The following is a 23,816-nucleotide window of genomic DNA, read 5'->3' as shown; positions in this document are numbered from 1 at the left end:
AGGAATTTAAAGAGGACAGAAGAGACCTGTGGGTTTGAGCCCCCCTCATCAACACTCCACATAACTCGCTCCATCCACTTACTGCAAGCTGCAAGGGACTTTACAAGCACCAATTAAAGCTTTTATTTTCCCATAAGCCTAGCTCTCCTCCTGATTAGGGCTAATGTTCTACAACTGGCATGTAAAAAGTAGTATGCTTAAAGGAGAAGTCTGCCAATTTACAAATTTTCTACATAATTAAATTGTTCAGATATAAACAAAGCCATTCAGAGTACTATTATGTTAAATACTCTGTTCTAGAGAAGTCAGAATTATTCTCAGTGGTGGTGATAGGAACCAGATGTTTGAAGCCTCTAAAAGCTACCACACAGGAAGTTATTATAAAAAGTGTTTATTAATATGTTGCCTGACACCTGAGACATTGTTTTGTGATAGACTAAAAATAGCAGGCGCTATCGAGGGCACCAAACCAGTGACAGGTACCTTTTTTCCCTGAGAGTGTAGCTGGCCTGAGAAGCTTTTGACGGCAGAGCAATACATGGAGGGTGCTGTAAGGCAAAACAGTACCTAAAGAAAACTTTGTTCCAGATGTACCACCATTTTACAATCATCATCATTAAACTCAGAAGGTACTTAGGTTTAGTTGTGGTTTTTGATAGTAAATAAAATGGTTGTTCTTGTGTTGCAGACACTATGACACTTGGTTCCTGGAATAGCACAGCAAAAAACCTAGCAACACCTTAGCCTTAGCATCCACCTGGAACACCATTTCATTGACCTAGCAACACTTTAACAACCACCTGGAATACTATAGTAAAGGCTTAACAACACCTTAACAAACACCAGGGATATCGCAACAGTAGCCTAGCAAAACCTTAGCCACCACCTAACAACCATCAAGCTTCACTCTAACAAGCTGGAATACCATAGCAACCTCATAGCAACACCATAGTAACCACCTTGTATCACTATACAACTCAATTATCAAAAACAACTAGTGTTTTGCAACTTCTTCAACTGTTAAAGCAATATCATCTGACTTTGTCAAGGCAACCTAAAGTTACTTACTCGTTCTACTAACTTATATAAATACTACAACAAAATGACAATGATAAACTGATCCAGACCTCTAAGCGTTAATAACAGCAGAGTGATTATTCGCAGCTAATCATGTGTGTGAGGATTGATGGAGGACAGCTCCTCTCCCACAGCTTGGCAGGAACACCAGGCAAAAGAAAAAAAACACAGAGTGCAGCCAGATTTAGTGAAAAAGAGCAATGCATTACTGGGACGTTTCATTATTTTCCACTCTTCTGGAGCTCACTGTGCTAGACTACTATCAGAGGCAGGAGGAGAGGGCGGCAATTAGACTACAGCAGGCGCTTGATATATCAGGCCATCATTATGATGGAGTGCCAATCTTTTGACAGGGTCTACCCAATAAGCAGGAGCCCTCTGTCAATATTCCAAAACGATAAAATTATTTAATAAATGTGCAGAGGAGAGCTGGGAGGTAGTCCTGTGCTGACAAAGCGGAATAGCAAGCCAGTCGCCTGTAATAAAGCACTTGGGTGTGAATATGAGGCCTGTGGAGAGCAGATATTTGCTGCTTGCACTCTTAAATATAAAGGTTCATAGGAAGTTTTGGAAAGTACAGTTCTTGGAAAAACTCTGAAAGTCTTTTAAACTTTAACAAGGCCGCAGTGTCACTGATGTGAAGCACATCTTTTATGAATCATCAAAAACTATTTTACAGCTAATGGTGCCCCCTTCAGGACAATCTTCAGCCTGCTAAACATGATTGAGTGCACATTTCTTCTGCACATTTTAATGTACTATTACTGTTAAGTTACCGAATTTAACATAATGGGTTAAAAAAAACAAACATAAAATATGGCCTGTGAAAAAGTTTTGGCACGTTTTATGTTTTATTTTTTCTCAGCACATGAGGTTTGTTCTCTGAAACATTCATTATGAAGAGTGTGAATAAGCAGGCCAAAACTTCTATAGGCTGAATATGTGTAAAAATGTTGGATTTTGTGACATCACAAAAACAATGGATTAAAAAGAGCTGTCTCCCAAGTTCTTGGTAACAACAAGGTAAGTGTGAGTTACAAACTCCAAATTCTAAGTAATTATTCTGGGGAATATATCAGTTAGTTAATATATCATCAAAGAAGGCGTTCAAGGGTAAGTGTAGTTGGAGGCCTCAAAATCTCAACTATGCATCAAATGAATCTGCGGAGCTGTGCATCCAGCGAATGCTGATTGTCTCTTCAGTAACGCTGGGGCCAAGATGAGATCCACACTTTGCTTGACACAAACCAGCGCTAGTGTGAAATCAAATAGAGCAGTTTGAGGACTGACTGGAAGAACAGATGTAAAATTGCGAACATTTATACGTCACATCTACAAAATATTATAAAAACAGTGAAGTGAATATTAATTTTTTTATGCTATTGTCAGGAATTCCACAAAAAATACTGATAATAATATTGTTTGCATATTACACGTGCAAAGTACCAGTTTATTTCAGCATAATATTTTTTGTTGCTCAACTCAAGTGTTTAGTAACAAAGCAAAGCACTGTACAACCATGCATGTAATAACCCTTCAGACCCCAACAGAAACTGAGAACACTCTTGTGGATTCTTGACAATTGTCAGAGATTTCATGCTTATTTATTACTGCTTAAATATTTTGCTTGATTATAAATCATTTAAAATTACAATTACAAGTTGAGTTCATTTTAAAAGTGAGTCCCACCTCTTTAATATGGAAACTAAACCAAGGATAGAAACCAACAAAGAGCCGCCAGTTCAGGCCTGAAGGGGAAATGAGCACTGCAGAAACTGTAGTACTAATAATGTATAATAAAATTTAGAATATTGAGAAATAAAAAACAGTGATATGAAAAGAGCTGACTAAAACAGCCAGTGAAGTTCTTTATCATTTCATAACGATGAGCATGATTTAATCACATCATATCACATAGCTCAAAGCTGCAGAATTAGTCTAAGAACTCTCTCCAGCTACAGTATCACAAAGCAGTCCTGTGTCTTTGAACTGAATGGAACTGAGGACTGCAGTAACAGATATTAAGTAGTAAGTAGAAGTTAACCAGCATTTACACCAAGGGAAATAATCAAATATAAGTTCATTTGATATTCATTAAGCTAACTGTTTGCTCTAGCTTTCTCTGCTGTACAAAGATGATTGTATCTTCAGTCTTTCGTTTGGTCAGTGTAGCTGACAGACTGAGACTCACTGGGAAGTGGAAAACACAAAAGGCCAGCTAACCAGTTTAGCTGATTCGTAAAGGCTATGAACCGTCCCTATAAATGAAATATGTAACTACTTTGAAATCTCTAGACTCTGTATATCATGCTGCCTTAAGATTCATTACTGGTGACCCCTACACTACACTTCACTGTATACTATATGAAAAGGTTGGCTGGTCATCTCTGTCTGTGCGTCGGGAGACACATTGGCTTCTTTTTATCTATAAAGCTCTTACTGGCCATCGTACATCACAGAAATGCTCAGTGTAAATAATGCAGTTTATCAGACTTGTTCTAGTGATTGGATCACCCTTCAGGTGCTGAGAGCTTTTACTGAGCTGGGAAAATCTGCTTTTAGCTACAGCACCAGTGAGCTGGAATTTATTACAGGAAGCTCTAAAGCTTTGCTCTCTGGTGTCACATGAACATTTTAAACTTTTAGTCTCTAACCACCTCCAATCAACCTGCAACTGCTTGATTTTACTTCACTTTTAATATGATTTTTGGTAAGTTTTAGCTACGTGTCAGCTATTGTTTTACTTTTTACTTTTTTACCTTTACTTTTTTTTTACTTTTTATTATTCTTTTTATTCCTTTTATTAATTAGTATTCTTTTTATTTTATTCTTTTTATTTATTTTGTCAATTTATTGTCTTACATCTATTTCTTACTTAATTAACTTATGTTTTTTATTATTTCATTATTATCTGATCTGTTATTTGTTAAGTTACTATATTGTACAATATAGTACTATATTATTTTAATGGTTTATTGATTTAACGGTTTATTGGTACTTTCTTATTAGTAAGTTTTACTATTATGATTTTTATTATTTTATTATAACATTTGATTTATTTTTGCTACTTAACTTCTCAATCCCTGTTTTCTGCATTGCTCAGCTACATTGTAATGAGAGTCTCCCTCAATGTATTCACAGTTTAAATAAAGATAATTAAATAAATAATTGACTGATTATCAAACATGGAAATAATGTGTGTCATCGCACTGGACAAGATTTACGTTTGCCTACTGAGGTTTTCTCACTCGTGTTGGAGCATGAGCTTGGCTACATGTTCAGTAAAGCAGCTAAAATAACTGAAAACTTTTCACAGATTTTGAATCACTAAACAAAGATTTGCATCTAGCAGAGCCAAAATCTTGTCATAGTCTTCTGTCTGTGAATCTGATAAACAGAACACTTTTGCTTTGAGTCTTATTGTAGGGGGATGACATTGTAAAAAGCGATGTATAAATTTGGAAAAAACTTTACAAATTAAAAACGGATATCATCAAAAAATAAAATATCTAACAATCATGTAATGTAATGTAATTTGTGTTGAAGATCCCTGTAACTGTTGTGATTTCTGTCAGAATTCACTTTATTAAATCACAGCTATCCACGGCCTTTACAGTAAAAAGCAGAGCAGTCAGCAGAAGCCGCTGAGGGGTCCAAAGGGGTAAAGTGCGTGTGAGTGGGTTTGGGTCGGGTTTCGAACTCACGGGTACAGGTCAGGTTTGAGCTTCAATTTCATACCTGTGTAGACCTCTTTTGTGTGTGTACACTTACACAAAACTCACATGTCACATAAGAAGTGCGCAAAAAACACGTTTACAAGTAACCACATGCTTTTTCACGTGTGAAGACATTTTATCACATGTAAACACGTTTCTTCACATGCGATAATACATTTTATCACGTGAAGTTTGCAAAAAACATTGTTCACGTGAAATTGATGTGACTTTTTTGGTAAGGGTAGGTGTGCATTCATGTTCAGAGTGGCAGATGTTGTGTGACAAAGTCAATACTGATCAATATCCAGCTGAAGGGTGATCCACTGACATCATGATTAACTCAGTGAGTGAGGTTGAAGTCTAACAAAAGCAGCTCCTGTTTGAGGTTCAAGTCAGGCTAATGCTAATTTTCCACGGTTAATGAGGCCCATCGCGTTTATTGCTTATTCATGTCATTTATTTTCTGTCACTCTCGATAAACTCCATCTAATCAATAAACATCCTTTGTTTGCTAATTACTTATTGAACACAATTAGCGTTGTATTTCGAGCACACCTTAAAACCTTTTTACAAGGGAACTGCCTTGTTCTTTCAGTTTTTAATAGTCATGGTTAAATAATTCCTCAAACTGGTACAACGCTGGCTTATAAAATCTGATCTTGAAACATGAGGAACACTCAATGTCGCGCACCCAAGCAGACAAGTAAGCATTTCATGGTGGTTAATGGAGAATTGAGAGCGGGCCCAACTTAACGGGGTAAACTGAAACAAGGACATTTTGAGCAAATAAACAGGTTCCAGTAGAGCATGCTTTTGGTCATCTTCTCATACTACCATAGCAACTTCATCTGCCAATTTTAACAGCAAACTGACAGACACTTACTGAGATTCAACCTGAAGACTGTTCTGTACCATAAAACAACTTTCTTCATCATAAATATTTTTTGATTACTGAACTGTGTATAAGTCACAGAATTAACACCAATATTAATGTAACTACTCTCTTGGTAGCTTTAACACAGCCCCCTTTTAAAGCATGTACACAACTCACAGTGAGTGCCAGCATGACTGTCCATTAGCCTCCACATGGCAGAGTTAGTTTTAACACAGTGTTGCTCACTAAGCTTCCCTAAATAAACAATGAGAGAAGTCCACACATCTCCATACAAATTCCAAGTTACACTGTCAGACGTTTTTATCTGCAAATTAATTAAAAACATACTACAACACTTAATTTGCCACATCTGACACAGACTCTTTTCGTTGCACATATTTATTTTGATGCATATCCCCCTATGGCACTCATTAGGAGAACAATGTGTAAAAAATGTTTGAGTCACTTTTCTTGAATAAAATGGGTCTGATAAATCAAAAACATTGTTGTTATACATGTGGGTGGTGTTTTGCGGTATGTTGCCTTGAGGCAACACTGTGCAACAATGGAAAGAAATGACACAGACCTTAAGATAGGAAACTGGATTTTTCATGTAAATATTTGTAATAAAACTGAGTAACTATATTTTTTGGATGATTTTTTTTTAACAGTACAAATTATATTTAATGCTATTTTCAAAGGAACCATGTTTACACAACAAAAGCGTTTATTTTATAGTGGTTTCGTTCATAACATCATAAACAATTATGAAAGTTTACAAAATAAAATATGGAATCGAACTAGAACTGCGTGTCTGTTACAGTTAACCTTGCCTATGGGGTAAGTTGTAACATTTGCACTTCCAGCTGAATTGTCCATAAACCATACATACTAGAAACAAAGTTTACACTGCTATTTGTTGCACAGATGTGTAGGTTGCTTTTACAAAAAAAAAGAAAGCTTCCTCAAATGTTCAAAAAACTCTGCTATTCCTAGTAATTTTTTGTACATAAACACTTTTTCTGCAGCCAAGTCCTTATAGGTAAGTCTGTCGACTCAACATCCATCTTGGCAACGCCCCCAGGCAGTTATTTCCAGTCATACAATATAAACCCAAAACTAAAATCCTTATCAATGTTTCAAAACATACCTGAAATCACTGATAAAAGCTGACAAAAACAGCATAAACAGTGTTTGGTTCTAACAATGCACAAAAACATATTTTTTGGGTTGTTCGGGCTGCTGTGCATGTGCATATCTCCACACTAAGGGGGGAGCTTTTCTCACCTGTGGCTTTACCAGCAAGCCAATCTTTTTGAAGAGCAGGACTTTCCTTGTTCCAATTCATATTCCGCCTCCTCCTTTATAACTTCTTTATTTCAACTGCTGTCCAGTTTTAACTCATTAAATCCAGTTCAACAGTTTTCATCTAGCTGAAATTGCCACCAGTTGCACTGACTTGTTGGCAGATGGTCAATTTGGAGTGAAGTCTGTTCTGGAGTGAAGCACGCTTAGTGAAAGATCCAACAGCCCACAGGCTCTGGACCTTCATAAAGGGCAGAAAGTGACATCCAAGCAGGACTACCTGCCCAGCATGGAGATAATTCAGCTCCGTGAGTGCTTCCGTGTTAGGAATGCCAATAAGCCTGTGAGCTTAACACAAGGATCTGGAGATTTCAGCATGGTTACTAGGGGCCACTTGGGAAGTACCTGGGAATCTGGGGAACATGCAGAGTTTCTCCCACTATCTCCAGCATGGACCTCCACAGCTGTTATCCCACCATCAGCAACTTGCTTTTAATGAACGCAATTACCTGCTCTCAGTGAGGAGTTGCTCCCATGTCGTCTAAGGCAGATGGGCCCATAATTCAGATTATAACCACCATCTCACATTTGCATTTAGACTGAACCCTGCCATCGGTTCTTCTGAATTTGCATTTCATCCATGTCAGCAATAGTTCATGAGGCTGATGAGCATTCCCTCAAACACAGGGAACATGCAAGGCCTTACAGGTAGAAGGCAATTCAACTTTCATAATAAAATTCTGAAAACATTCAAAATTGTATTATGTTTGAGAGAAAAAATCAATACAGCAATTCATCATGATAGCTTCTCTTGTGAGACATCATCGAAAACCCAAACTCCAAGTACTGACATTTTTATTAAAGTGTTCTAAACAGATTTCTTCACACTGTACCTGTTGCCACTTTGATTTACCAGAATATCATTACTGCCTAACTCCGCAAGGGGGCGCTAATCTAATTGCAGTAAAAGCAGGGTGAACAAAAATTAACTTGTGGTGAAGAAGAAAAACCAGCAGTAAAGATAGCAGATCTGAAGGAGAAGCAAACAAGAGGCACCAGCATCCTTTAAATCAGAAGTCTGCGCCCACTTAGGATTTTAAATACTGATAAAACTAACAAACTTGCAATCTGAAAAAATGAATAATTTGGGGTAAATACCTAACTGCAATTTTTCTGACCATTATTATGACTGTAATTTAAATTGCTATTATATTTCTATAAATTGAGGTCCATGCTTGTTACTTTGGCCATGAAGACCAGAACATCCACTTTTCCTAGCTTGAAGCTATCATCCATAGGTGGTTCACAAGCTCTGTGTTATTAGGTCAAATTTAAGACAACAGTGTTGTTAATATAGACTATAATTAAAATGTCAGAAAATAGAAAACCCTTGATAGAAAACCCTTTCATCTTTCAGCCTTAGTACTCTGCAGTAACCATCACTTAGACAATGAATATGTAAAGCCACCTGTTTCATCATCGTGATCTTATGGACAGACAGCTAATTCCATAACTCTTAGAATTGGTTTTCCCAGACAGGGATTAAGCCTAGCCCTGGTCCAAGCAGCATTCTGAATAGAGATTCTCCACTGAAAGAAACATGTAGGCTTAATCTCTGTCTGGGAAACCGACATTTACCGTGCATTCACATCAGCAGGTGAGAGAGTGACAGGCGAACAGTAATTTCCTGTGGAAGCAGGCCATTTGTAGCTGCAAATTAGCAACAAGCAACAAGTGATGCAGCGTCATGGCAACAAGCACCAAGTCATGTTCAGATTTTCAAAACTTTATGCAAATTAATTATCAAAACGACTGGCTCCAACAAGTTCCACGGACCAATAGTAGACACCGGCAAGGGCATCGCCTGGCCTGGGCTTCTGGGACCAAAGCCCTGAATATTTTTTAACTAGCCCCGAACCTTATAACATTGACACATCATATTTCACCCCAGCTCGTTTACATACATCATTCTCATCATCCATGGCTTTATTCAGGGCATATTCACCCACCTCTCAGCGTGAGAGAGAGAGAGAGAGCAAGAGAAAGAGAGGCACAGCAGAGAGAGAGAGAGTGTGGGAGTGAAAAGGAGAAAAAGCATGTGTGCCTGAAATGTCTGTAAAAAGGAAAGTCTACTACAGTAAAAAACAGTAATTAATTTAACTTAGAAAAGTAAGTAAACTTGCTGTTATCTAAGTTCAGTGACATCAAACAGTAGGTTAAGAAAACAATGTATGTTATATTCTGTTTCTGTTCAAATTTGAAGGCAGCAAGATTACTTACTCACTTTTTTAGCTTCCAAAATATGCAAAAACTATAGATGAAATGTTTGTGTTAGCAGGACATTTGAGAGAAGACGTGTAGAAGAAATAAGCAGACTTTTTACTCTTCCTTCGTTTTCTTTAAATGTTTTGTTAATAAGACCAATTAACACTGCTAAGTTGCTGCATGTTTTGTTGATGTGTTAATCCTCATATTAGATAAAAAGTAGCAGCTACACATTTTGCAGGTTAATTTAAAAAAGTCTGGGGGGACAACATTCCAAAACAATTCTACTATGAACCGGGCTGAGACCCGTCATCTTTACAGGCCTGGCCAACGCCACTGGACAGAGGTCCCCAGCCCCTACTCTCTGAACTTTTTATTTTTACCAACGTTTCTTCCCTATTCACAACAGTCTCATACAAAAATGGATGAGAAACGTATAAACGTGTAAACTTACCGCAGTGGTTCACATATTGTGCAAAGCAGAAATACATAGACAGTAGACAGTTTTTACATTTTCTTGCCAGAAGCTGGACAGTGTAGATGCCCACAGGCAACAACAAGAACAGCCTCAACCACACCCACAAGAGACAAACTTAGTACAATGTTAGCAACTTGTTGCCTCCTAATGTGAATGTTTGGTCAGTTACAATGGATTAGGGCTTGGACAAAGAACTGTATTGGAATATGTTGTGTATCATCAAAAATACTGGTATCGCAGAATGTGATCATTATTGTGAGCGATGTTTATCATGAAGGTAGTGTATAGCAATTCACTAGATTTCCACCTTTATAGTGTAAACTGTAACTGTATGAGGCGTAGAACAAAAAAAACTGCACAGCAAGAGTTGACCTACAGTCGAAAACCTTCAAAAGGTGCATGTATTTGGTGGGCGTTTCTGATTAAATGGCCAGTGAATGTCCCTGCAAGGTAGATGTACCTAGTAACCTGGCAACCACTGTGTCTTAGCAGACTGTCATGGAATTCAGTTTGGCTGTTATGATTAAATTAATTCATTACAAAATCAATATTCTTCCAAGAAACAGTCCTGAAAAGACTGTGGTGTTTTGGTAACATCCAGCAGTGCTCATCCAGTAACCAGTAGCTCAGCGGGACCTCTTTCCCCAACACGACTGACAGACCCTGCACGTCTTTGCAAAGGTTGTTCCAGTTGGGCCGCACCACTGACAGAGTCATTCATCAAAGGCCTCGGCTCCCCATGCCTATCTCCCTCTGCTTATCACTGGCTGATTGTGTACTCTCTGCTCCTATCAAAGGAGACATGGCGCCTCCCCTCCAAAAAAACAACCCCCCTAATCAAGCAGCCCTTGGGCTAAAGGCCAACTCGTAGACAAACGAGAAGGAAGGATCCCCAAGATGGCCTCTGATAGAGGCCGGCAGCTCCGTGCCTGATTGGTTGTGAAGCCCTCCGCCATCATGATGTGCTTTCTTATCATCTATAGCACTTGCTGAGATATTTAACAAAAACAGACGTTTTTCCCCCTGCACTAAGCTTGATGGCTGGTGCTTGAGCTTGAAAGAAAATGAAGAAAGAGCCTAACTCTATGATGCCTATTTTTTGGGGGGATGCCATGAGGGATTCTGCTTTGTGGCTGTGAAAACCTGTTTCTATTAGAGAGCTTTTTTCTTGCCTAGGAGACCTAGGAGGTTTTAGAAATTTGATTTCTGCTGGTGGAAGTGATTTACAGAGAAAAGTGTGTCAAACTCCCAGTGGGGCGGGGCTCAATTCCAAAAACACTGCTTCACTGCTTTTCAATGGCTCGCCAGAGTGTTCCCCGGCACCAAGAGCGACTGAGAGGCACTCTGACAGATATTCAGCGTCTGAATTGAGATATTTGGTGCCTGAGCCACATCTTGCTGGCTGCGAATTATGACAGAAAATTACACATTCACAGTGCCAGAAAATAAAGTAAGAAATAGCACAACAGTGTCAGGCACTTGCTTCAAACTGTAACCTCTGTGATCCTCAACAATTCCGTACAATTTCCTCAGCTTGTACAGTCTCAATAGAAAGGCACTACCAATAGAGTGAGATGCTCTGCACCTGCCGAATATGACATGCCCACTTCCAAACATCAACTAGAGGGGTATAAAGCCCCCCAGCACTGGGCTGTGGAAAAGTGGAACTGTGTTATCTGGAGTGTTGGAGCTCCATCCAATACCTTTGGGAGGAGTTGGATTGGATCCACAACTAAACATCCAACATCAGTACCTGACCTCACTAATGCTCTTCTTATTGAATGCAATCAAATCCTCAAAGCCATTTCCAACATTATGTAAAGCCTTTCCAGAAGAGTAGAGGCTGTTACTGCAGCAAATTAAGACTCTTGATTCCAAGAGAAATGCTGGATGAGCTGGATGTCTACAAACTGTGACATACAGCACACTACTCCTACCACATGTTTTGTTGTGGTATCATTAAAGTGCAGGCACACTAGAAATTTACAGTTTATATGCAACTATAATTATTCACAGTTTATCATCATTTATCGTTAGTAAAGGTCTTACGGTCCCCAAAACATAACATTGAATAGAACATCTAAAACGCCTTCTGCTCTTCACAATATTTAAATCTACCCATATAAGTTATTACTGAACAACTGAGCCGATTTATGAGTACACAGATGGGTGTAGAGGTGGGTGTGGGCGTATGAGGTTTATTCATATGGATGCACACATGACTCACAAGTCAGTACAGGAACATTCAAGAACATTCATCCTGATGAGCAGCGTGCCAGTGCACTGAACACTCTGTGGATCAGGGGGTGATTAGAAAGAAAAGGGCATTTTGGGAAATGTAGTGTCTATAACTGTCACTCCGATAATTAGCATCATACAAACTGCATGCTAAATCATCACATGCATGCTTCAAACTGCATCAAAGTATTAAAGTGGAAGTCCAGCCAGCATGAAAAATGTGACCATGGTCATTTTAACCTGCTCTCTCGAATCCTACAGTGGGGCCACAGTAGTCTCTGGAGCGAGACTTTCAAGTTTAACCACTAGGAAAACCCCCTCCTGATGATGTATATGGAAGGTGGGAGGAACTTTAGGAAAACAACTGTTTGAGGTGGAGTTTTGGACGCAGGCTGATTTAAAATGTTTTTTTTTTTGTTAGCTGGTGAACGCAGGAGGAGGGCAGACGGCTAACATTACTGCTAGGTAACCGAATACATTGTTGCAGTCACATAACTGCAGTAACTGTCTTTAAATCATTATTACAATGAAGAGAATGGATTACTCCAATGGAGGACAACAAGCTAAACGTTAGCAAGTTAGCTACCTAACTATTTAGATACCTCAGTTTTGCTTTGTTTTTTTCTAGCTGAAAAGGTAAAAACTTGTCTCTGGCATCCATTTTGAGTTGAGTAAAGATAGGATCACTGTTTTGTTATGGTTTTGTTTCCTTTATGACGGCTTATTTATTTATTACAGTAATGCTAGCTTGGTTGTATTTATTATCCTATAGATACATCAGTGAACAGACTAGTAGTCAATACAGGTGGACACCACAGGGATTCAAAAGCTTTTTGCACAGCTAAAGCGCAAAAGCTGTACCAAGCTTGGAGTTTTCGACATTTCCAGACTGCACCCCAATACAGGCAGGGAAAAGAGAAAAAAAACTGTTCAAGCTTCTTAAAAAATTCATAACTCATTAATTATAATTCATTAATTATGTGCTCTCCTAAAACTACCAGTTATGGTGCATTTGCAAGCATATGAGGCATTAAAGAGCCACAGCAGATTTATCTGAGGGCTGCATCCTATTTTGTTGTCATGTTTTCGAATGCTTTTTGTTTTTTAATTAACATACACTGAGCAGTCCTCAATCATCGAATTAGAATTAGAGGCCCCTTTCAGTCGCGGTTGTTCTGCAGCTGACATCACAAGAAGCTGTACAAAGAAGGCGGTAATTACCTGCACGCAGTGCACCTTCCGAGAAGCCTTTGTTTGGATACAAGACAATGTGTCATTTACTCTAAAGGGTAATTTACAGGAGGAACTGAGGGGAAGCTTTGCGTTTCGAGAAAATGAAAGCTAGGAAGTGTGCACGTGTGCGTGCGTCTCCTGGCAAAGGCGTTCTTCTGAATGGGAATTTGCCAAAGGGTTCAAAAAGGAAGAAGAGAAAGTATAATTTACACAGGCAAATTTAAAACAAATTTGTAAAATCCCCTAATTACAGGTGGCAAAAGACGGATCATTTCTTTGGCAAACCTCAGAAGAAGTTATAAGGCCAAACAAAGGTGTGCGAGAAGCTGCGCGGAACCCAGTTTAGTATCAGTTGCTATGGATACAGGACAGAATAAAGTCTTAAGTTGGAGTAATATCGAGCCCTAGAGAATCATCACATTCTTTGTGTTATTTTTCATCCAGGGGCAGGAAAAGGGCTCATGCATAAATCATAATATTTTAGAAATGTACCTTATGAACACTGCTACGCACTGTTGTACTGTACAAATCACAAGCGCCTGATTACAAGTGAAAGTAGGGGAGCAATGTGTGGGGTGGTGCCTTGGGGCAGGCTACCTGTTTGAACTGTAGTTCAGTTCAAAATTAGTTGCAGACATAGTAATTAGTGGCATAGCTGAGTATAACACAAGCCACTATGTGTAGCTTCTAAAATTAGAAGCTATAAAATTCAATTTAATATCTCAGGTGGTTGCTAGGGTGTTGCAAGGTTGCTGCTATGGTATCCCAGGTGGTTGCTAAAGTACTGTCAGGCCATTGTGATCCCAGATGGTGGCTAAGGTGCTGCTAGGCCATTGCTATGTCATCCCAGGTGATTGCTAAAGTGTTGCTAGGAGATTGCCATGTTATCCCAGGTGGTTTCTAAGGTGTTGCTAGGGTATTCCAAGTGGCTTCCAAGGTAGAATAAGGCAGAAGGTAATAATAATAATAATAATAATAATAATAATTGGGCTAGGGTAGCATAATAATAAAACAAAAAAGATAAAGAAAAACAGTATGTTAGCTTTGTCAAGCCAACCTAATTAATAGAATCACACTTCCATTACCGACTTAATAAAATGTTTACCTGCGCTACTCATATGTTTCTAGCTATACTAATTATGCACAATGCATTTAATACATTTGTGTACTGTGCCAGCTGACTGTGTTGCTTCAACTGTGAGCAGTGAAGAGCAGGCATAGGAAGCATCATGAACTCTGTAAGCAATATATCAGAAGCATCTAATCATGGTAACATGAAAACTGATTGATAAACAACCATCTTGCTGTAAAAGAGAGAGCTCTAACCTCACTCGACTTGATTTTCATTCAGAAATAGCTCTGTAAATGTTACAATTTATTCTAAAAGATGTCAAGGCAACGGTTTGTGAATTTTCCAGTAGCTACTTTCCTAGGTTTTCAAATTGCTTTAGCCATTCCTAACTTTCATAAAGCATAACTAGCTGAACTGAAAATGACTAATGGATTTTCCCTTTTATTTTCCAAATTGTACCTTAGAAGTAAAATACTGAGTAGTGAGATTACTTTTTTCCAGGACTTGCAATAAGTAATCTCATTACAGACTGACAAAAGTAACTGGTAATTTGTAATGGACTGCTGTTTTTGAGTAACTACCCTAACACTGATGCTGGTTGTGCGTGAGCACTGTTTAGGTGCTAATGTTTATAAATACGCCTGTTGTTCTCCTCCTGTGTTACGAAATAGGCTTCCAACATCTATCATTTGTCCTCCAGCATCTATCATCTATCTTTTCTTTACTTCATTGTAGGAAGGCAAACACGCAGAAAAGATCAACTATCTCACATTCTCTGGGCTGAAAACAGTGGGGACCCCAGCTGCTGATTTTAGAACAGGTGCAGCAGCGGAGAGTAGCCAAACCCAGCCAGGTAAATTGGCCCCTCATTTTGTCTTTTTCACCTTTATCAAAGGACTGATCTTTCTCATGCTGCTCTGCCAGACTGCGCTCCAGAGATAAAATGCAGCCATTCTGTCTCTGCAGAAGTGGGCTGCTTTAGAAAAGACAGGGAAAGCACATAACTGCATGGCTTTGACTTGGTATTAGTGTTTTTCATCATAAAATGACAGGTGTTCAGTAAAACAGAGTCTGATCATGCTGAGGGGGTGAAATTGACATTCATTGTATGCGTTTACAATGTTATAAAAAGATGACAAATTTTAGGTGCCAGATTATGCATGTCCAACAGGGACTGATCTTGAATCAAGTCATGATGTGTTGCGATGTCCACACCAAATCAAAAGCATAAAAACATGTTCTAGCACAAAGATAATGATACAGACATGTCAGGGCAGGGTACTGCCAAGTAGTTCATGATACATGATACTGTGAGATACAGAGTACTGTGCAAAATTCACAGACCACCCTTCATTTATTTAGTAACAATGGCAAATAGGTACACAGAACTCTAAACGACTAAATACAATATCAAGATATTAAGAGTGTCCAATCTCTACCTTTATTACAGCCTCCATTCTTTTCAGAAGACTTGCTTTCAGTTTTTTCAAAGAGGTATTTTTCCACACCTCCAAAGTTCAGCCTTAGAAGTTGGTTGCACTTTTTTCTACTTCTCACATTCCAAGTAATCCCAAATTCGATGATGTTGAGGTCTGAACTGTTCTGAGGACACCATCAGCTTCTTTGTTTGGTTTGGAATTTTCCTCTTTTTCACTCAGTAATGTCTTCTTAACAGCTACCCATCTTTTCAGACCCATAGCGCTGAGTTGTCTTCTCGCAATGAAAGGATGGACACAAACACTTGTGGATTTTTCAGGTCTGAAACAAGAGAGGAGCTTGATTTTCTCCTCTCTCTCAAAGATGAAAGCTTTAAGTACTGTTTATCTGAAGGGGACAGTTTTGGTGGTCTACCAGGTCTTGCACAGTTGTTAGGAGCCTCATTTTCTCTATTTCTCTCTCTCTCGCTTTGGAAACCTTTTTCATTAATTCTCCCTTGTCTTTCCTCTTCATGCAAGTGGATTATCTTATATCTCATCTCCTTAGTAATATCTTCTGAAAAATAGCTATTTTGACTGGAAATAAATAAAGGGTGGTGTTTGACTTTTGAACAGTACTAAATGTTAAATTGTCATAAAATGCATCTTAGTATCGCATTTGCTTACGAGGGATAACACTTGTATCTCCATCCTGGCAAATGTGTAGCAAATATCAAGCTAAAGATGTACAGGCCTTTCGTTGCTACTGCCTCTATAGGTCATAAGGAGGTACTACTATCCACAATGACTGAGCTGTAGTATTGGATATAAATACATGAATAAATTATAAAAATGAATGATATTAATACTGCTATGAATTAAAAAATGAATAGTGAATTAAAAGTGAGTGTTTAAAGTATGAATGTAAAATGAATGAACGTAAAGTCTCATCTAATCTCACACAAAAGAAAGGATAAAACATTTTCTAATTATCCAACAGAAAAAATCCAAAAAACAAACAAAAAAACACTTCACATAAGCACACTTACCTCAGGCAACCAGTGGCATTACGGAGGACCTGGGATGTGTGCATCTGCAGCTTGCGATCTTCCTGGTGAGGAGAGACATCCCAGGCAGACAGAGGGATGATGACCGTGTTGGTCAGAACGGCCAGAGCATCCTGAATGATGGGCATCTTCAAAGCGTCACACGAGGACAGGTTCCACAGCACCCCTGCACAGAGAGAAACACGGAGCTAGCATCAGGCTAGACTGACCAAGACAGTGCTGTTATATGAAGCTCTGCCCATTCAGAAGTCCGAGTAGTTGTGCTATAGGTCGACGAGAGGAATGTGCATCAAGTTCATCAACGTAACGAATCGCAAAATGTGTTTGTTCTGAAAGTGTGCAAAGCGAAACTGTTCACTGCACTGTTCACAACTGTATATTAAAAAGAATAGAATTACACTAGCAAAATTTGACAAAAAGCTAGCATGACTAGGCCTTCACCATTCTTCAAAGTAAAGAAAAAATACAATATCCAAGTTCGAGGTCTCTCAGTTGAACTATGCTTTTTTTTTTTAATAACGTGGATCTGGAGGTCAGATGTGTTTATACGCTATTTTTATTGTGCTGGCTATAAAAGATTTTTTGTAGTGGCTAATAATATTTTTCATTACAACACAAAAACCTTTACTTAATTGCAGAAAATGCGATTCCATAGTAACAATTCTTAATGTTCCACACTGACTTTCTGATTTTTGGACATAGCAATGGCCTATTAAAATAATAACAAAAATTAACAATGACAATAATTAAAACAACTGCATCGAACTGCTCACCATGTGGCCATGAGGGACAGATATATAGTCTCACTTCATGCACTAAAATGCAGGGATGGGGCTAAAATAAGGCTCTGCCTATGGTCTTTTCAGTAATGACAAGAAAACATTTTTACTTAAAAATGTAACTCATAATAATCTTTCAACTTCACTTTAAAAGAAATAAAAAAAGATAGATTAAAAAGAAACACTGAAAAATGTTAAGTATTATTTTCACAAGTGTAAATTTAGGGGTTAGAGTTTGTGACACTTTCGGTAGAAGGTACCCTATAAAAAATGATGATTTTGTATAGATTTAGCTTAATACTATCTTAGTTTACACATTGGGTTAAAATAGATCATAATCTTGGTAAATTTCAAACATTTGGATACTTAATTGTTTTTTTCATTTCCATTTGTGTTTCCATTTCCAGGTGCTTGCTGGGAATCTCAACTTATGTAAGGCTTGTTACTGAGCTGATTGGTCAGGTGCAACAGATCAGGGAACAGAGAAAATGCCAAAAGATGCAGGGCCAAGGGTACTTTAGGACTAGGCTTCTAATTACTGCTCTACTGCATGTAACTACCAGACATTTTTACAAAAAGGAGTCCAACTTTTGGGGAGTAAACATGAATGGTGCAATCATGGCAACACAACATAAACAGTTCAGAATTCACTGGTCCGGCTGATGGTGATGAAGCATTAGAGAGAAGCATTAGACAGGCCCTGCTTTTACAAGCGCTGAACTTGAGAGTTTAGGGATGAAATCCAGCTGTCTGAGTGATGACTCTATGAGAGCTGTTGACTCAAGGCAGGTTGTTATCATTTTAATTAAACTCCAACCACACACAGATCCACGACTGAAGCCCCACATCAATGTCAGAGTGATAGAGAGAGTGAGAATGACTCATTACTTCACAGCTCTGTGTTACTCCATCCTGGCAACGCAGTGCTGATGAAACAGAGTGAAGAGCATCAGAAACGCACTGTGTAAGCAGCACTAAACCCTGTTTATTAAAGGAATAGTTCAGCAAATGTGTTTGATCATCTCAGACATATTTGGTGTCTTAGGTTTGCTTCTGAAGTTTTGCACTGGAGCTATGAGGCTAATGCAGATGAGAAACAGAAGCTTACGTGGTTACTGACACTTCATGATATGAACAAAAGTAACTAAAGAATTTTGAATTTTGGATGCACTTTTGTCTATTTTTATACACAACAGATAAGATGATTTTAAAATGATGCCATTTACTCAAAATACTGACTTCCTGTGTCGCATGACTTAGTATTAGCGATGCACCGATATCACTTTTTCCTATCTGACACCAATACCCGATCCTTAAGTATTTTCAGCTTTTAAATGTTTTTTTTTTTTCATCAAGTTTCACAATTTCTCAAGTAATATGTCTCATGCATGTGTCCCGTTCCCACAGCAAAGAGCGTTTTTTACAGCTTGGTTGATGCATAGGGCCATGAGACCCCGCTGCTGCGTGATACAGCTGACTGATAAAGGCTCACTGCAGGTGGGGCTTTTGGACAGGCTGCTATGCTAAAGGCTAAGTCAAGGTTAAAGACCATCATAACGCCAAGATAGTCCAGTGATTCCTCCCATACTGTCTCTCTCTAACTTTCACTCCCTCAATAAGAACCTGGACTAACATTAACTCAGACTGTAAATGACTACACAGTGGCAGATGAGTGACCACTGAAAGAACCTTGGCTCAGTCATTCAGGTGGCTCCCGTTAGTGTGTTTTACCCACAAAATACAGGCGTAACATATTTTGCCATGAAAATTTTTACTGCTACTTGTCAACCCACAGTGCTAATGTGTTGTTAAGCTCCCTCTACTGGTACGCATGCACGCATCACCATATGTGTGCATCACAAATTGCTTTGCTGGTGTCAGTCATAGGTACCGGAATCCGTCACAGGTATTGGTCCCCAAATCGCCAATACCAATACTGTGTTTAAGTGCATTTATCTGTGCAACACTATTTAGTATCTCGTAATAATGACTTGCTATCCTGAAATAATTACTTGCATCTTAAAAATTTAAAAACATATTTGAACATAGTATCTCCAAATCTTGAGAAAATAAAGAATTATTTCCAGATATTAAATCAGTATTTCAAGAAAGCTAGTCATTGTTTGAGATATTTAGTCAATATTTTGACAAAATAAGTAATTTCTCTGAGATACTAAATCAATATTTTGAGACAATAAGTCATTATTTCAAAGTATTTGAGCCACGTTAAGCCTTGTGAGGCCCCCGGCAGTCAGAGGCCCCAGGGCAATGGCCCCATTGGCCCGGTCAGTAATCAATCTCTGGTGTAATCATTCCAGCATGCTTTTTGCACAGTGCTAATAGGCTGTGTATGAGCATCCAATAGTTGTTAGCATTAAGGTATAGATCTAGAGAAAAACTAAAGTAGTAAACATGACACATCAAACATGTCTTGGGTTACTGATATTTAGGATAAGGGGAAATTGTGTAAATTAGATTTTTTGCTAAATGATTTCTTTAAACAAATATCTACAGTAAAAAAAATATATACTGTTTCAGGCGTAAGAGACTCAAACATTGCTAGCAATGAATGTATATTTAGTATGTTAGTCCCGGTAAAAATGCACAAGTGCTAAACTGGGGTTATAAAAGGACAATGTAAGACAACCGTGCTTCAATACTGATATTTTCTCCAAATATGATAATACATTCAGCACATTCTCTCTAATAGTGACTGCTTCTTAGGGAGACAACTCTTTCTCATTAAGAACATAAACTGTGATGGGAAAATACATTTCACTCCAGGCTAAAAATAGAGCTGTCTGTTACTTTGCCACTTGCTCTGAAAAACAAACAGGAGTGCAGATTTAATTAGAAGTCAGCTTCTCTGTCTCAACACTGCTTGCTTCCAACATGTCTGTCAGTGGTCAGATCAGAGATGTGAAAATACAGTTTATCAAACCGTAGTGCACATGATGAAATTATCTACTCAGTGGCCATTTTATTAGCACCATGTTGGGTAGGTGCACACTGCTAGTGTACAGTTTATGCTAATCATCACCTAGCCCTTTGTAGTCTGAACACAAAGCCACAACGGTGATAGACCACTATCAAACTAGCAGCAAAACCAGGAACACTCACACAAAGTCTGTCTCACACACTCGCACTGACAGTGTTAATGGTGACTAAGCCTGACACACTACCATGTCGGTGACACTGCTGCGTTGGGAATGGTTGACCACCAATGTAATATGTGGTCAACACTGGCCCTGTAATCAGAACCTGATCAATGATTAATGTGGCTAACAAATAAAGTGGCCAGTAAGTGGAAGCACAAGGTAGGTGTTTCTAATAAAGTGGCCAGTTAGTGGAAATACAAGGTAGGTCAGGAGTGTCCAATCTTATCCACAAAGAGCTGTTGTGGCTGCAGGTTTTCAATGGAGCACAATGGATTCTAACTGTTTAATCAGTTGGTCCCAGTCTTTAAACAACTGATCATTTGAGATCCTGCTTTGTTGGAACGAAAATATACAAGGCTGGAAATACAAGTTTGGAGTTTTTAAATAAAATCATGCTATCTGGACTCAGCTAACCTTCTCTAATCACCCAAATCTGTCAGCTGCTTCTATCGCTTTCAACAACATTCATTAACATCAAAAACATTAAAGAGGTTGGTAGATCAGTAAGAGGAGCAGAATTTAGGGTTAGTGTCTGTGGGTGGAACAGAGCTATGTGAACTCCTGCTTTAATGACTTTTTCATGACCAGTGCGTGAACCCCTGCATTAGCAAAAGGCCTGGCATCGTGGTCAGATGGTTGAGCAGCTGTCTTCTCTCAGAACGGTGAGAAAAGTCGCAGCTTATCTGCAGACCGGCTTTGACAGCCAGCATTCCAAACACGCTAATTACTGCGCCTCTTTCTCCAGGCCCCAAAACACAACTTATTTCACAAAATTCAAAGAGAGTGCGAAAAAAACAAAACAAAAAGAGAATCGTGAGCTCAGGACAGCTGGGGTGCTGGATTGTCAGAGATGTTGGTAAGTTATTTTCATCACTCCCAAAGCCAGAGATGGGAAGTTCGACTTTTGTTTTTGTGTTTTTCTGTAACAGCACTGTTAAAGTGTAATGTCTAATGACAAAACAACAGCAGAGAGATCAGCAGCTTGAGGGACTTTATTATAGCCACAATGCATCAACTTCAGGGCCATAGGACCTTTATCAGGTGAGTTTAGAGAACGTGTCACAACGAGCCTTTGCATAATGTTTTGTCTATACATTTACATAATGTCTATGTGCCAAAGGAAAGCATTATGTTTGGCACAAGAACTAAACATAAGGAGATGTAAGGAATTGCGAGTACAAACAATATAAATGTACCCTCAAAGGTACAACGTGGCAAATCCCTGTGGCCTAGTCAAACTCCACCATCATGATGTGAAGCCTGTAGCTCATGCCCTTGTCAAACTATGCCTTTCGCAGTGCAAAGTCCCTGCAGCCTGGTCAAACTCCACTGTCACTGTCAGCAGCTCACTGCCTAGTCAGACTCTGCTACTGCAGTGTGAAGTCCCAGTCGTCTAGTCAAACTCCACTGTCACAGTGTGAACTCGCTAGCTTGCAGCCCAGTCAAACTCCACTGTCAAGCTGCAAAAAGGCCCCAGCTTACGACCTAGCCAATCTCCGCTGTTGTGGTGAAAAGTGTCCCAGCTTGTGTCCTAGACAAACTCTGCTACACTGCTAATGCAAAGTCTCTCAGTCAGTTCTCAACTGGCGATGGGAAACACTCTTGGAACAGAGGGGAAAGCTGGAACAAACCACAAACATAACAGAAACAATACAAAATAAACAGAAACCGTCTGTAAAGCAGCAGCCAAAAGGGACACACACACACACTCTTACAACACACACACACACACACACACACACACACACACACACACACACACACTTTCTCTCAATTATGTTTCTTAACTAAATGTACTGAAAACACACCCTTGAGGGTATGGTCAAACCAGAAACAGGCAGGGTACAGACAGTAGGCTCAGACATGAGAGACTCAGAGGCTTAATAAACTTTAGTCAAGTTTAACCATATGATGATACATCTAGGTGGTCTTCAAAGTTGTCAAACTGTCATGCCATCAAATCCTAACCTCAGCAATTGATAAATGCATCATGTGAACAGTAGATCTGAATCAATGACGGCTTTCTCTACAGTGATTTAAAGTGTCAGAGAATGTACTGGCTGGTGATACAGAGGTAAAATGATATAATTCTTGTCTGGTGCAAAAAATAGTATCTTTATCCATATATTTCCATTACATATTTTTTCCAACATTTAAATCTCTATTTCTTTATATTACTTTACTTGTACTCTACAAGTATCTGATAATCAAGTATCTAATAATCTTTGCTCTACTATGTTTTTGGTGGAGATGGCACAATACCACTCAATTTCTGACACTGATATTGAAAACTTGAGTATTGGCTGATCTGATATTTCTTTTTTAAAAACAACTAAGCCTTACAAAGATTAAATTTATATTATTTTAGATTTTTATATTTAAATTTATAATTTAAGACTTCACTTAAGATGATCTAAAAGTAGGCCTGGGCACAACAATTAACCTCCTTGTCCTCCACCTGTTTCCAAGAGCACAAGAATACCTTTCAGTTGCTGGTTCTCCTCTCATACCACTAGTATATCAGCCACTCTAACTTTATGCTTTTTTGAGTTACTTAAAGCTTTAAAAAGCAGTTCATTTTGTCCTTGTCTCTTGGCTTTTATAATCATTGCTAATGCAGAAGCACACGGCATGGTTCTTGTGCCTAGGTTTGGCTGGTGCCACGACCACAGAGCTGATGATGCTGCTTCCAGACAACATAGTCAGTCCTGTGAAATTTCTGTTACTGACTGAAATTTTAGTGGCAGAAAAAAGTCTACATGAAGCAAAGATGGTGGCGTCCAAGATGCATTCAGTACTTCTGAGGTGAGTAAATCTCACTAAAATTAACAGGCTGCAACTTCCATGTTTAAGAGCACCTATAATATTTACAATAAATTCCAACAATAACACTTCCAAGAAATCTTGTGTGATGAAGGGATGGTACAAGGTCAGAGTCTGTGGTCAATAGGCTGACCTAGCTGAGCACCTGTAGTCTGGGAGTAGGTACAGTTGACCGTGGAACTAGCGTGTTGATATCTTGTCCACTGACAACTACTAAATGCAAGGCAAGGCAGTGTTGGTGGTGGCTGTGAATAAGTAAGGACTCACTGTCTTGCTGCTACTGTGCCCCTCAGCCAGCAATATGCTGTTCCCAAGC

General features: G+C 38.8%; 1 protein-coding gene across 1 annotated transcript in view; it reads right to left on the bottom strand.

The window, feature by feature from the left end:
* ctnnd2a (catenin (cadherin-associated protein), delta 2a) overlaps nucleotides 1-23,816 on the bottom strand; it is a 547,011-nt gene that overhangs the window by 105,218 nt on the left and 417,977 nt on the right. Inside the window, exon 12 of the mRNA XM_036558377.1 lies at nucleotides 16,723-16,906. Coding sequence (XP_036414270.1) covers nucleotides 16,723-16,906 — 184 coding nt within the window. The remainder of the gene's footprint in view (nucleotides 1-16,722; nucleotides 16,907-23,816) is intronic.

This window comes from Colossoma macropomum, unplaced genomic scaffold (genome assembly GCF_904425465.1).
Source record: "Colossoma macropomum unplaced genomic scaffold, Colossoma_macropomum, whole genome shotgun sequence".
Lineage (NCBI taxonomy): Eukaryota > Metazoa > Chordata > Actinopteri > Characiformes > Serrasalmidae > Colossoma > Colossoma macropomum.
This window is presented reverse-complemented; position numbering and strand designations above follow the sequence as displayed.